This window comes from Danio aesculapii, chromosome 11, assembly GCF_903798145.1.
Source record: "Danio aesculapii chromosome 11, fDanAes4.1, whole genome shotgun sequence".
NCBI classification, from domain to species: Eukaryota; Metazoa; Chordata; class Actinopteri; order Cypriniformes; family Danionidae; genus Danio; species Danio aesculapii.
Window position 1 is genome coordinate 42,451,610 of NC_079445.1, and position 17,367 is coordinate 42,468,976.

Here is a 17,367-nt window from a genome sequence, read left to right on the forward strand (position 1 = left end):
AAGACCTTTTAAAGGCCTAAAATGTTGTATTTTAAATTTAAGACATTTTAAGACCCCACTGACACCCTGTTAGAGGAATGTGCAGCGTGTTTTCTATTTGTGTTTGTATTATGAGGATTTTCTGTCAAACCGATGAAGATATTTTCTTAATTTGCTGCTGTTTTTTCTATTTGCATGTTTTATTATTAATTTGCAAACTGTGGAAAAATAGTTGACTTAGCTTAAAATTGTAAGGCAACTTCTGCTGCACACCTTTTTAAGTTGACTCAACTAGTCAACTAAAAAATCTTTGCAGCAAGTCGCCTTACAACTTTAAATTGAGTCAACAGTGTACTTAAAACATTGAAAATTACTGTACTATACTTAAACATTTGTAATTTTGGTGACAACGCTTCCATTTTTGGCATAATAAAAATAAAAAATAAATGAATAAATATATATTTGACAACGAAAATAACAATTGAGTCAACTAAAAAAAGCTTTGCAGCAAGTTGGCTTACAGTTTTAAGTTGAGTCAACCACTGTATAAACAAAACAAAACAAAACAAAACAAAACAAAACAAAACAAAACAAAACAAAACAAAACAAAACAAAACAAAACAAAACAAAACAAAACAAAACAAAACAAAACAAAAAACACAAAACAAAACAAAACAAAAACAAAACAAAACAAAACAAAAAACAAAACAAAACAAAACAAACAACAAAACAAAACAAAACAAAAAACACAAAACAAAACAAAACAAAACAAAAAACACAAAACAAAACAAAACAAAAAACACAAAACACAAAACAATACAAAACAAAACAAAACAAAAAAACAAAACAAAACAAAACAAAACAAAACAAAACAAAACAAAACAAAACAAAACAAAACAAAACAAAACAAAACAAAACAAACAAAACAAAACAAAAAAAAAAAAAACAAAACAAAACAAAACAAAAAACACAAAACAAAAAACACAAAACACAAAACAAAACAAAACAAAACAAAACAAAACAAAACAAAACAAAAAACACAAAACAAAACAAAACAAAACAAAACAAAACAAAACAAAACAAACAAACCTTGGCAGGTCTTGCCGTCCTCCTTGAGCTCTTGACCTGTGGGACACTTGCAGTAGAAGCTGCCGATGGTGTTACAGCATAAAGCCTCACAGCCTCCATTGGTCTCTTCACACTCGTTCACATCTGACAGAGACAGAACAGACACAATACATGAGCTACCCATACAGATTACTTACAGATTCACAGCAGACTGAAGACATATGAACACATTTATACAGAGAAATCATGAAACTGCGCTCATCTGCTACTGAAAGGATTGCTTGCTACTGTATATGAAGTATTGCTGTTGCTACCAGTGTTGAGAAAGTTACTTCAAAAAGGAATCAATTACACTGTAAAACATTTAACAATAAAAATTCAAGATAACAAATATATGTATGTTGCTTTAACTTATTTTAATATGTTAATCAGGTTTCAACCAAAGTTTAACTTAATATTTTACATGATTGATGTACTGTAAGTTGAGATGACTAGAAAAGTTCATTTGAATCAACCAAAAAAATTAAGGCATATTATTTTTTTACAATGTAGTAATTATATCATTAAAATTGTATTTAAATTACTTTTGTACTTACTGTGTCTGAAAACAAACTCAATAAGTAATTTAATTACTTGACTCAACTATTAAAATTCTTATACAGCTCTACATATAGACAATAGAAATTCAACTCTTTTACTTCTTTAAATTTGAGCCAAACATGAGTATTTAGCTTCAATAAAAATGCAACTTTTGTATAAAAAGTTATATATATATACATACAACAAAGGAGTAATACACAAGGGTGAAGAGGCTGTAAGAGTGCTGATATTAATTTAATATCTCATGGCTATCAAGCCAATCAGATGGAACTGATGGTTCTCGAATCTGACTGGGTTGATAGCCGTGAGATATTAAAATAGTATCAGCACTCTTATGGCCTCTTCACCCTTTTGTATTACTCCGCCCACACGAGTGGCAAGCAGAGGACTACAGTCTGACAAATACACCTGCTGTTGGGCAACATAATGTACTTTTGAAGCTTTTTTAGTTGAGAATGTAGTTGTTTAGATTGCACTACTGTTTATTTATAAGGAGTGACTATTTTAAAATATTTATAATTTCGGAGATTCAGCTCGTCAGCGGCCATCAGCCAGTCATTCTGAGCAAAGCAAAGATGGTTGACGTTCTGCCAAAAGACGGCAACAGAGACTGCATAACAAGTCCTTATAGGGGAGAAAAACAGCATTTTCTCAGCGTACGTTTTAAACTATAGCTAAACAAATCTTTTCAGAACAGGTAAGTGACAATATGAGTCAATCTCTCTCTTTTGTATGTTGTAGTGCTGTATTTATACCATAATAATCTGGTAGTATTTTCTTTGCTTTGGCTTTTTCAGGGTTAATTATTGTGACCTCCCGATCGCAACAGAGAAATACTGGGAAAACTCTGTAGACTGATGTCATTTCACGCCGTTCAGCATTATAATCTAAAAATGTGAGCAAAATTCCGTTTTGTTTTCACTTTAGACATTACGCTAGAGAATCATTTAAATGCTACACTGTAAAATATTTTACCTTAAATTTACAGTATATTACTGGCTAATAATTCCATTACTTTCACAATAAGGTACTGTACGTAAATTCACAGTAAATTTCTGTGAGGTACTTTATAATAACAATAATTCTGTAAATATTTCTAAATTTCATAAAAGTCTCTGTACTAGCATAAAAGTTAATGTGTATTCATTTCTATGTTGAACAAAATATTAACAGTGTTTGAATTCCTATAGCTAACGTGCAAAAGATTTTACAGTAATTTGCTGTAATCATGATGTCTGCCTTAATTTCATAATAAAAAAAATCGGAATACGTAAAATTTAATAGTCAAATCCTGTAAAGTGACACTAATGTAATTTACTTGAAAAAATTACAGTAACGTGAAATTCTGGGAATTTTTTACAGTGTAGCTCTAAAGTAACGTTTGTGGATTAGCAATGGTTTCTGCTGTTCTGATGTCAGCTGCAGATGTGTATGAATGGTGGAAGAAAGTAGTTCCTTTTAAAAAAGGGGTTTTGAGACCCTGTTTGATTTATATATATATATATATATATATATATATATATATATATATATATATATATATATATATATATATATATATATATATATATATATATATATACACATATATATATATATATATATATATATATATATATATATATATATATATATATATAATATATATATATATATATAAATATACACCATTATGCCACAGAACTGTTGTATAAATGCAATATCACATGAGTAGTTGTGCGATATGGCTGTATATCAGCACTGATGGGACATTAAGTCACTCAGCATCCCTCCCACCAGTGCCGATATACAGCCATATCACACTGCTACTCGTGTGATATTGCTTATATATAAATATAATGTATCATGATGAATTATGCTTCAAAAGACAAAACATTTCAAAGCAATGACCATATTTCATACTGTATATTCAGTGCATTGTTTCCTAAATATGCTGTCTTCTTGATAAACATGAAAAATTTAAGCTTTACGTGAAAAATTGAATTATTCTGCAAAATATATTTGTTTTTTGCTACTCTGCTTTTCTGAAGTGATTTATACAGAACTGTTGACATTAATGTACAGTAAGTAAGTACATTGGAAGTAACTTCAATTAAATGTCCTAAACCTATACCTATACCTATACTTTACTTTTTTCTGCAGAAAAGTAATCCAACTACAGTAACTAATTGCAACTAAATACACCACAACACAATCAATACTGCCCCCCAAAAAACTACTTTTTTAAGTAAATGCAATGCAAATACTCAAAAATGTCAACTCTTTATTCATTCATTTCTTCAATCAGAGAGAGACGGGATGTATATAAGACTCTCAAAGTTCATTTGAGGTCTTAATGAGAGCTCATTGGTGGAAACTCATCTGCAAACTAAAGCAGAATATTGTTTTTCCGTGCATAATATTTCCGTCTCAAAAAAAAAAAACTATTTCCAATAACAAGATATTTTGCCCATCACAGTCTGCTGCCAACAAGTAATTCATGTGCATAATTCAAGACATATTTATCTGCTCTTCACTTTAACTCAGTTTGACAATAATGTTTTTTGATTATGCGGCTGAAGCTTCTGGAATAGGAGTTTTCATGGGAAAGCGCTCATGAGTAAGCCTTCACTTTGGTTGTTTTGTCAGTTTGCATATCTTTAAAGTACACAAACATGCTGCTATTTATAATGTCAAAGAGTTTGGTGCATTTCTGATATGAGAAAGTCCATGTTTCCATCAATCAGTCAATTTCACCAGTATTCCACCATTCATCTGACAAATCTACACAGTCTGATGCACACAGGAGCTCAAGCTGTTAGATTTTATTTTTGGTTTAACTTGAAGAAAAATTGACAGAAATATACTGCTAGTGCACAGTATTGCACTATTTTAATAAATATCCATTTTATTTTAGTTCATATTGCATAATACATCTATACATCATAATACATCGAATAGAATCATAATAAATAGTCATTATAAGAGTTTGGTACAGCTTGAAATTATAACAAAAATAATTTACCACTACATATTAAAGCTGCTGTATGTAAGTTATTGGCTCTTCTAAAGGATTAAAATACCATAGTATGTTTGCAGATATTTAAGAAACATGCCAAGTGAACATTCTTGTTTATCTGAAAAACAATGCTGAAGTTAGATATTCTGCTTTGAAAATGTGTTTTTCATGCTGGAACGGCTGTCTTTGTTTTGGTCCCTTTAACCCGCCCAACGCCAGTTTAGCCAATTATATTTCAGCACCTTGGGTTGCCTTGGTGGAAAACCACATACTTCATATAGGACGGCTCTTAAGGCATGTGTCTGAGACTGAAATGTGACCTCCGGTGGACAGTAGCAGCCTCCGAAATGAGACGCAGATTCAGAGTTCCACGTGAGGTGGTAATTAATTGTCAAACAATATAAATATTACGAATGCAAACATTAGGTGAGCCGGTAACATTGTAACCCCGTATCCTAACAACGCGCTGTGTGATGAGATTTGCAATGATAATTAATTTGGCTGTTTACACCAGACGAAACTTGACAGAAATTGAAATACAGCCATTCAAAAGCACAGAATAGTGCACTTACTGCACTCCAACACAATGGTAAGGTTTATAATCTAATTAATAGACATTAAACCTTTTTAACATTATTAAATGTAGATGTTGAATCACTGATATGTGTTGGTTTGCACAGCTATAAAGCTCAATTTATTATTTTTTTCAAGATCTGAGGTGAACAATCTGCTACTGCTTTCAGTATATGGCAATAAATGTCATGTAAAATGGCATTCAAACTCACATTATTAGCATTTAACACTAAATAAGGAATATGAGGTGTACCTGAGGTGATCATTGTTCACCTGTGAGAAATAGAAGATTTTTAAAATATAAATTTCAGGTGTTTGTTAGAACAAAACCTCCCTTCAGAGTGGAAAATATTTTGCATGTCGTTGCTTTTTTTTAAAAACGGTTCAAATCAGCCTTAAATCAGCCTTTAGGCTTGATAGTCAGGCACACTCATGTCAATCTGGCAACCTGCGCTTGTGTAGACCTGTCAGAGGAGAAGCTGAGTGAAAATGTGTTTTGATCCAGGAGTGCAATACCTAGTTCAACCACTGGGTGTCAAACTTACATACTGCACCTTTAAACGATTACTAATTTTATTAATAATAATAATAATAATAATAATAATAATAATAATAATAATAATAATAATTTAGAAATAATAATAATAATGATAATTTAGAAATGATAAAAATAATTTAGAAATAATAAAAATAATAACTTAGAAATAATAATAATAATAATAATCATAATTTAGAAATAATAATAATAATACTAATAATAATAATTTAGAAATAATAATAATAATGATAATTTAGAAATAATAATAATAATAATAATAATAATAATAATAATAATAATAATAATAATAATAATAATAACAACAACAACAACAATAATAATAATAATAATAATAATAATAATTTAGAAATAATAATAATAATAATTTAGAAATAATAATAATAATAATAATAATAATAATCTTAATTTAGAAATAATAATAATAATAATAATAATTTAGAAATAATAATAATAATAATAATCTTAATTTAGAAATAATAATAATAATAATAAAAATAATAATAATAATAATTTAGAGATAATAATAATAATAATTTAGAAATAATAATAATAATAATCTTAATTTAGAAATAATAATAATAATAATAATAATAATAATAATAATAAATTAGAAATAATAATTATAAAAATAATTTAGAAATAATAATAATAATAATAATAATAATAATAATAATAATAATAATAATAATAATAGTAATAATAATAATAATAATAATAATAATAAATTAGAAATAATAATTATAAAAATAATTTAGAAATAATAATAATAATAATAATAATAGTAATAATAATAATAATAATAATAATAATAATAATAATTTAGAAATTATAAAAATAATTTAGAAATAATGATAATAATAATTTGTGAAATACATATAAAAACTATTCATGTCTTATTTTAAACATGAAATAAATGTTTATCAGAATAATAATGTTATTATATTATTTTTAAGGAACATTTTCAGTTTAAAAACATTTTCAATTAACCACTAAACTTTTAAAAAGTTTACACAATCACTTTGAGACATTATCTGAACGTCATAAACTGATTTGAAATTTGAAATTAAGATAGTTTGTATCTGACATTACAATAAAAAAAGATATAAAACAATAAAACATTACAAATCGAAACCTTTTAACCTCACACTCTTGGTCTTTAACAGATTTTTTTTTAGTTTTTACACTTATAAAATCCACCAGGTAATTAGCGAATGCACTATGGCACAACACAACTGACTGTCGAAAGGAATGATAGATGGGACTTTGATTGATTTAATGTACATTAAGCCCAGAACACACTCATAACTCTTTTAGACCATGCTAAGACTGTTTTGTCTATTGTTAAAGTAGCAAAAGTGGATTTGGACACTTTTGCACTTTTGCATCTTTGGGTTTAGATTGTCAAAATAGAGCCTAAAGTGTTTTCTCTACATCCATCAAAACCGTTCCTTTTTACAAATCATCTCAATTGGCTGGTGAGGGGTGTTTTCTAATGCAACTGGCACAGTTACTGACCTCAAACCATTTTAAGTTCATCAAAAAAAATCTGGAAAATTGTGTCTTTGATCAGGGCAGCAGAGAGAGTTTCCTCCATTCATTCAGCTTTTAAACACCTCATACATCCAGCGCTCACACTCAAACACATGCAGATGTTTACGAGAAAATGCCTTTTTGTCGGTTTCCTAAAACATTATTTCAATTAAATCCTCACCACGACAAGTCAGGCCCAGAAGAGCAGAGCGATGTGTGCCGGAGGATGGAAATAATGAATACAATACTGATCGCATCAGATATAATATGGTACATGCTAATATTACATATGTAAAGCTCTGGAGGTTTATAAATCACAAGCAAAATCTGCTCAATATGTTAGACAAGCAAAGAATGAAACACAATGCTTTACATGAAGAAATTAATACAGGCATAATGGAAATAATGCCTGTATTATTTATTTTCCTTCAGTTTAGTGCCTTATTTATCAGGGGTCGCCACAGCTGAATGAACTACCAATTATTCTAGCATATGTTTTACGCAGCGGATGCCCTTCCAGCCACAACCCAGTACTGGGAAACACCCATACACACTCATTCATGCACACTCATACGGCCAATTTTGTTTATTCAATTCATATATAGCGCATGTGTTTGGATTGTGGGGGAAACCGGAGCACCCGGAGGACACCCACAGCAAAACTTTATAAAGAAATGCCAACTGACCCAGCTGGGACTCGAATCAACAACCTTCTTGCTATGAGGTGACAGTGCTACCCACTGAGCCACCATGTCATCATCACGTGTTCGTTCATTCATTCATTTTCTTTACAGCTTAGTCCCTTTATTAATCCAGAGTCGCCACAGTGGAATGAACCGCCAACTCATCCAGCGCATGTTTTACGCAGAGGATGCCCTTCCAGCTGCAACCCATCTCTGGGAAACATTCATACACACTCATTCACACTCATATGGCCAATTTAGCCTACCCAATTCACCTGTACTGCTTGTCGAACTGCATGTCGAACGTGGGGAGAACGTGCAAACTCCACACAGAAACGCCAACTGACCCGAGGCTCGAACCAGCGACCTTCTTGCTGTGAGGCAACAGCACTACTTACTGCGCCACCGCGTCACCTATCACGTGTTGATATATTTCATGTTAGAATTATGTGCATTATTATCATTACTCATATTTTTGTATTGTCTTTAAGCACAAAATCCAACTATTCCAAAATCATTATACATTTGCTTGTGAATATAAAAAAATAAATAAATAAATAAATGATTAAATGAATAAATGAATGAATGAATGAATAAATAAATAAATAAATAAATAAATAAATAAATAAATAAATAAATAAATAAATAAATAAATGGAATGAATAAATAAATAAATAAATAAATAAATAAATAAATAAATAAATGAATGGAATGAATAAATAAATAAATAAATAAATGATTAAATGAATGAATGAATGAATGAATAGATAAATAAATAAATGAATGAATGAATGAATTAATGGAATGAATAAATAAGTAAATAAATAAATAAATAAATAAATAAATAAATGAATGAATGAATGAATGAATGAATGAATGAATGAATGAATGAATGAATGAATGAATGAATGAATAAATAAATAAATAAATAAATAAATAAATAAATAAATAAATGAATGAATTAATGGAATGAATAAATAAATAAATAAATGAATAAATTAATTAATTAATGGAATAAATAAATAAATAAATGAATAAATGAATAAATGTATGAATGAATTAATGCATTTTTACCAAAATCTACCAAGAGTAATAAGAAAAATAATCTTGTTTTTCTTTTGAAATTTAATTTAGCTAATTTTGCATGTCAAGTAAAGGTATTCTGCTTTAAAAATGGTTTTATATATTGATTTTGGATGCATATGAAAATAATGAATATTGCTGGCTCTTCGTCAAACTGTATCTTTTAAAATGTCATTTGGGAAATAAAAAAAAAATAAAAAAATAAAATAAAATAATACAAAACAAAACAAAACAATATAAAATAAAACAAAACAAAACAAAACAAACGTAAATTAAATTTAAAAATTAAACTGAAATAAAATTGATTTTTAATTGAAAATAATAGAATAATTTAAAATACACTAAAAATGTTAAGACAAAAAGTCATGTCAACAAATGCTTTTATCTTATTCTTATTTTAATGTGTATCAGTTTTCAACAAATTTTGTACAAAGCTTAACTTAATATTTTTAGTCAGTTTGACTGATGCAAGTTGTGATGACTAGAAATAATAAAAGTAAATTCAACAACAAAAAAAGGTAGCAAGATTTTTTTATAGTGTAGAATATAATAATAATAATAAATTAATTCATTCATTCATTTTCCTTCAGCTTAGTCCCTTATTTATCAGGAGTTTCCCCACAGGGGAATGAACTGCCAACTATCCCAGCATGTTTTGCGCAGCGGATGCCCTTTCAGCCACAACCCAGCACTGGGAAACACCCATACACACTCACATTCACACACACTCATACACTACGGCCAATTTAGTTTAATCAATTCACCTATAGTGCATGTGTTTGCACTGTGGAGGAAACTGAAGCACCCGGAGGAAACCCATGCGAACACGGGGAGAACATGCAAACTCATCACAGAAACACCAACAGGCCCAGCCGAGGCTCAAACAAGCGACCATCTTGCAGTGAGGCGACACTGAGCCACCGTGTCTCCCAATAATATTTTTCTTCCATTTTTTTTTATATCTGTATGTAAAACAAATTACGCAATGCTTTAATTATTTTCAACCACAATGAGAATAAAATGAGTGACGGGTCAGTAATTCATAACATCAATTGTATGTAAATGGTCTGCATTATCCAGACTGCAACATCAACAGGAAACAGAAATGAACCGCATTCCTAAAAGGTCGTGACCCCGTTCTTGCCCCGAGGTTAAGCTGCAGGTCAAGAACATGAAAGAGACACCCTGAGGACAACACACCTGTCAGAGGTCACTGAGGTCAAAGGTCACAGCCACACGATGCAGAACAGCACGTATTAAAAGACTAAATATGAACCCAAACTAGAGCTCATACAGTTGAAGTCAGAATTATTAGCCCTCCTATTTTTTATCATATTTCTAAATATAATAGTTTTAATAACTCATTTCTAATAACTCATTTCTTTTAGCTTTCCCATGATGACAGCACATTTTATTTGACTGGATATTTTCAAGACACTAGTATTCAGCTTAAAGTGACATTTAGAGGCTTAACTAGAGTAATTAGGGTTATTAGGAAAGTTATTGTATAACAGTGGTTTGTTCTCTAGACAATGGAAAACAAACATAGCTTAAAGGGGATAATAATTTTGACCTCAAAATGGTTTTAAAAAAAATATAAACTGCTTTTATCCTAGCCGAAATAAAACAAATAAGACTTTCTCCAGAAGAAAAAAATATTATAAAATACTGTGAAAGTTTCCTGGCTCACTTAACAACTTAAAACGTAAATTTTAAGTTGAATGTAATTGTAATTGTAATCTCAAGTTCCTGTCTTAGTCAAATGTGCTGAAACTGAAGAACCAAAACTGCTCATTTAGAAACCACCAAAGTCTTATCACCTCATATTCATATGCAGACAGTATTTACAGATCAACACCATCATCATCTCATTCCACAGTCAGCCAATTAAAGCCAAGCTCATTTACATATTAAATGTAAGAGCGAAATGTTCATTGAAAACTAAATTATGACTTTTTGGAGTAAGAAATATTGACTAAAGTGGATTTTTTTGTTTAAAAAATGGGGTATTTCATATTTAATATCCATTCATTCACTCTCCTTCGGCTTAGTCTCGATTTCAGAGGTCGCCACAGTGGAAGGAACTGCCAACTATTTTTTTACGCAGCGGATGCCCTTCCAACATGCCCTTCCAGTACTGGGAAACTCCCAAACAATCTCATTCACACACAGACACACACACACTCATACACTACGGACAATTTAGTTTATTTAATTCCCCTTTAGCGCATGTACTGTGGAGGAAACCGGAGCACCCAGAGGAAACCCACACCAACATGGGGAGAACATGCAAACTCCACAAAGAAATGCCTACAGGCCTAGCCGGGACTCGAACCAGCGACTTTCTTGCTGTGAGGTGACTGCTAACCACTGAGCCACTCTGCCGCCCTATATTTTATATTTTTATTGATTTTAGTATATGTTTTACTTCTTTTTTTAATTGTTTGAGCAACACCAGAGAGTTTTATTTCACCAAAATTTGTCTTTTTCTACGCTGAGTGGGTAAATAATCCAAAAAGCTCAACAGATTGGCTCACAAAAACATGCAAGTTTTTTCTTACATTCTGCAATGCCAGAGATAAATTTATTCATTTTTTTTAAATAAGCACTGACCTAACAATAACTAAACAAAGCAAAGCTATTGTTATTGATAGAGATCTGCTTTTATCTTATGTTCACCCTATTTTTCTGGTGAATATCTATCAGACACAGTTTATTTCAACACGATGTGACGTTTCAGTTTTGTTTTTGGCTTTGCACAATGCAGTTTGTCTGGAGATTGTGACAGAAAACTGGCCGGGAGTTTGATGTTATGGATCTGATGGTGTTAGCGGGTTCAGACACAGTTCCTGTACGTTTCAACAGAGCTGTTTTACCAACACACAATCAGTCAGAAACAACAATAGATCTCAGAGATCTGACATAACAGACAGAAACAACCACAAACAAAGAGCGAGCAAATCAGCTAATGGATTTTCATCTGCTCAAACTTATGGAGAAAAAAAAAACATAACAATCTAGGTATTAAGGTGTGTTGGAAAACATTTCATATTAATGTAGCTTGAGAAAGTGTTACCTCAAACTATTAACTAACCTCAAACTATAACTAACCTCTGAAACTATTTTCTTAGGTATATTAGTTTAAACTAATGTATTAGAACTTGTTCAGCATACTATTAACATGAGATTGCATGATGCTAGCATGTTTCTACCATGTTTTAGCACACTGTTAACATGTTTTATTATGTTGCTTGCATGCATGTCGAAAGCATGTTTTTCCCTAAATGCCTAATATGAATTTTTGAAATAATAATAATAATGCCAAAATGCCCTTCCAGCTGCAACCCAGTACTGGGAAACACCCATACACTCTAACATTCACACACACACTCATACACTACGGCCAATTTAGTTAATCCAATACACCTCTAGCGCATGTGTTGTGTGGGAAACCGGAGCACCTGGAGGGAACCCACGCCAACACGGGGAGAACATGCAAACTCCTCACAGAAATGCCAACTAACCCAGCTGGGACCCAAACCAGTGACCCTCTTGCTGTTAGGCGACAGTGCAAACCACTCAGCCACCGTGCTGCGCCTACATTATACTATAGTGACTAAGATATTGCTAGCATGAACTAGAACATGTTAGCAATGGTATTCCAGGTTTTACCATGTGGACAGGATGTTTTTCAATATGCTAATGAATTAGCAAGTTGGAAGCATGTTTCTACCATGTTTTAAAAGACAGCCAAATTGCTTAGTTTGTTACTAGCTTACTGCAAGCTTGTTTCTACCAGATTTTAGAATGTGGCTAACCTGATTTAGCACTTTGGTAGCATGAATTAGCTAGTATGTTTCTTCCATGTTTTAGCACACAGCTAACATGTTTTATTTTGTTACTTGCATGCATGTCGAAAGCATGTTTCCACCAAAATGCTTACTATGAATTTGCTTGTTGTTAGCATGTGGCTAACACATTATCGAATGTGACTAGGTTATTGCTAGCATGAACTAGAACATGTTAACTTGTTTCTTCCATGCTTTTTCAGGTATTTAGGATGTTTTTGCAATATGCTAATGAATTAGCATGTTGGAAGCATAATCCTACAATGTTTTAACAGACAGCCAATTTGCTTAGTATGATTTTAGCTTACTGCAAGTGTGTTTCTACCAGATTTTAGCATGTGGCTAACCTGATTTAACACTTTGGTGGCATGAATTAGCTAGCATGTTTCTTCCATGTTTTAGCACACAGCTAACATGTTTGATTATGTTGCCTGCAGGCATGTTGAAAGCATGTTTCCACCAAAATGCTTACTATAAATTTGCATGTTGTTAGCATGTGGCTAACACATTATAACATGTGACTAGGATATTGCTAGCATGAATTAGAACATGTTACTTTATATCTACCATGTTTATTCACGTGGATAGGATGTTTTTACAATATGCTAATGAATTAGTTTACTGCTAGTATGGTTCTATGTTTAAGCACGTTTTATTATGTTGCTTGCAAGAACCATGTTTTAACAGACAGCCAAACAGCTTAGTATTTTACTAGCTTAATGCAAGCCTGTTTCTACCAGATTTTAGCATGTGGCTAACATGATTTAGCACTTTGGTAGCGTCAATTAGCCAAAATGTTTGTTCCATGTATTACCACATGGTTAGCGTGTTTTACCACTATGTTAACATGAATAGGCTTGTCACCATGAAGTTTTAACACTGCTACATCTCAAGCCAACCTTCTTTGCTTCATAAACTACATATAAAATGTTTTGTTTTTGTTTTTTAGTTAAATAACAACCACAGTAAGTATAACATTGCTTTAACTGTCCCTCAAGTATTTTGTGAACTCAATGGGTCTTGAGATCAAAATCGTATAACGGAGGCCATCTAACAAAGTGCTGTGCACGTAAACCTCACTCCTCTGACCTCAAAAGGTGCTCTAGCGACAGATGTTAGGGCCATGGTCTTTAGCCTCCTTATTTGAGCAACCAACTCCCATGCAAAGAATTGCCGGTTCGATCCCAGCTCAGAGCGGGTTGGGTGCAGTAGGACAAGTGGGTTACATTTTTTCCACACACGAGAATTGAAGCAAATAATGCTGTACATTTTGAGAAATGCCACACACACACACACACACACATGTAAAACCTTGCAAAATCATGGAGGGACTGCTCTAAGCTTTAAATTTCCCCATTTTCTTCTTTACAATATTTGCAGATATGTAATAAAAGAAAGTCGCAGTGACTTGGAAGAACATAAGAGCGACTCAACTCTGACAATTTCCATTCCTGGATGAAGGATTTCTTCAAACATTTGCAATCTCAGCAGGAAAAGAATTCACAGGGAATGTTTCTGGTTCTGTAAGTTATAAATCTATTACCCCTGAACACACACAGATGTGCAGATACGCATGCATAACACACACACATACAGACAAACACACACACACACACACACACACACACACAATTATACCTGAACACACACAACTGTGCAGATGCATGCATAACACACACACATACACACAAACACACACACACATGCCCACAGACAGACAAACACACACACACACACACACACACACACACACACACACACACACACAGAGATATGCATGCATAACATACTCACTTAAACACACATACATGTACACACAGACACACACACACACCTATTATCCCTGAACACAAACAGATGTACAGATAAGCATGCATAACACACACACACACACATATCTATTATGCCTAAACACACACACAGATGTGCATGCATAACAGACACTCACTCACACACACACTTACACACACACACACACACTTACACACACTCTCTCTCTAACTCTCTCACACATACACATATTTATCATCCCTAAACACACACACAGATGTGCATGCATAACACACACACTCACTCACACACACATGCACACACACACACGCACACACGCACAAACACACACACACACACACACACACACACACACACACACACACACACACACAAAGCGTGATATATGTTTTACAGCCCATAACATCCAGGGCATGAGAAAATCTGCTCAGCTTCTGGTCAGTGTCTTTGCCACATGCTCAGATCTGTGCAAATCAAACACACACACGCAAAACACCTGTCAGAAGCACCACATATCTACAAAATGCCCGTTATTTTATCTCTGCATGATTTCACACATGCATTTACTCATATACGGTTTCTGAGGTACAATGAAATAACCCATTTTTGTCATTCCAGCAGACCACCAGCCATCGTTCAGATGTTTTCAACTGTCAAACTGTGTGATTTGTGTGTTTGCATTCCAGTTGTGCATCGTGTGCTTCCTCGTCTCTGTGTTTTTGTGCAGACGGGGGTTCAGACTGCAGTTCTGCACAGATGCTGGATCAGACGGCTCACACAGAGACAGAGAAAACCATCCTGATCACACACTCAACACGCTGCCAAAGACATGATGCATCTGTGCAGGGCTGGAGAATTTAGCCTTTAGCTAATTTACAACTAAGTTACAAGTAAAATTATGTTTCCAGAAGAGCGACACGGTGGCTCAGTGGTTAGGCACTGTCACGTCCCAGCAAGAAGGTCACTGGTTCGAGTCCTGGCTGGGTCAGTTGGCATTACTGTGTGGAGTTTGCATGTTCTCCCTGTGTTGGCGAGGGTTTCCTCCGGGTGCTCCGGTTTCCCCCACAGTCCAAATAAAGTAAAAAGCTTATAGTGTATGAGTGTGTGTGTGAATGTGTGTATATGGGTGTTTCTCAGTACTGGGTTGCAGCTGAAAGGGTATACGCAGTGTAAAGCATATTCTGAATAAGTTGGCGGTTCATTCTGCTGGGGCGACCCCTGATGAATAAAGGGACTAAGCCAAAGGAAAATGAATGAATGAATGATGTTTCAACAAATATGCAGATCTTCGTGGTGACCTTAAAGGTACAGTTCACCTAAAAATGAACATTTACCAACACTCAAGTGATTCTAAACTTTAAAGGTGCAGTAGGCAGTGGTGGAAAGAGTACTGAAGAATCATACTCAAGTAAAAGTACCATTACTCGCCTAATAATGTAGTGCAGGTAGAGTAAAAGTATCTGTTGTAAATATTACTCAAAGTATGATTAAAAAGTAGCCCTTTTCAAAGTACTCAAGAGTAGTGAGCAGTGAGTATTACGCAGTAAAAAGCTGATGCATTTACATGTAATTTGTGGATGTGTGTAAACGTAGCATTCTGTAGTGCATTTAGTTATTTCCCAGCAGGCACACAACGTCATAAGACGTTAATATTAGGTTAGATTTTGGTCGTGACGTCAGGTGACCAAATGTCTAGCCAGCGTCTAATGACAATGTTATTTTAATGTCATTAATGACGTCAAATGATGTTGATATTTGGCCAATTTTAGGTTGTTAGAATGTAACCAAAATCCAACGTCAACACAACATCTAAAACCAACGTCATATTGACGTCAAATACTGACATTTATTCATCAGGTATGGGAACCAAAATCCAACGTCTGATAGATGCCATAGTGGTAACGTCCACTCAACGTCAAGCTGTAACATCATTAGATGTTGATATTTGGTTGATTTTAGGATTGGACGTTGGACATAGATGTTTGCCTGATGTTGGGTTCTGACGTCAACCCGATTTTCATTTCCAAACAACATGCAACATCCCCATGACATTGGGGTACTACGTCAATCTGACGTCATGTTGACGTCTTGTGCCTGCTGGGTGTCTAAGGCCATTTCGGTCATCCTACAGTAAACATCCACCATCTTCTCATCAGTGACCTGCATCTAAACAGTCTCTGGGTCAATGCGTGTATAGACTTTGGACATCTTTTGGACACTTTGAATACTTCCAAACAGTTTGCTGCGATTATAAAACGCCCATGTCTTGAGATAGTTTGTTATGATGTGATTTACCTTCTATGTGTGATTTGATTGGACAGGAATCACAGAAGACAAGAAAAAATAAAGTAGTGACTGCATGTTGAAGGAAAGTAGTGGAGTAAACGTACCAATACTGCACTAAAATGTACTCAAGGGAAAGTAAAAGTACACATTTTTAAAACTACTCAACTACTTAACTTGAGTATTTGTAATTAGTTACTTTACACCACTGGCAGCAGGTGATCTGCCTAAATGCTAAGCAGTTAGCATAATATCTTTGAAACACAGTCTCTCCCCTGCCGTCCAAAGCCACGCCTCCTGAAATGACACTAGCTCATGTCATTCGCCAGTTAGAAAACTTTATAGTACTTTAAAACACTACAATTCCCAATG

At 33.2% G+C, this 17,367-nt stretch overlaps 1 protein-coding gene across 1 annotated transcript in view; it reads right to left on the minus strand.

Moving 5' to 3' along the window:
• Positions 1–17,367, minus strand: part of megf6b (multiple EGF-like-domains 6b) — a 171,537-nt gene that overhangs the window by 88,045 nt on the left and 66,125 nt on the right. Inside the window, exon 5 of the mRNA XM_056468150.1 lies at positions 1,069–1,191. Within this exon, the coding sequence (XP_056324125.1) occupies positions 1,069–1,191 (123 nt within the window). The remainder of the gene's footprint in view (positions 1–1,068; positions 1,192–17,367) is intronic.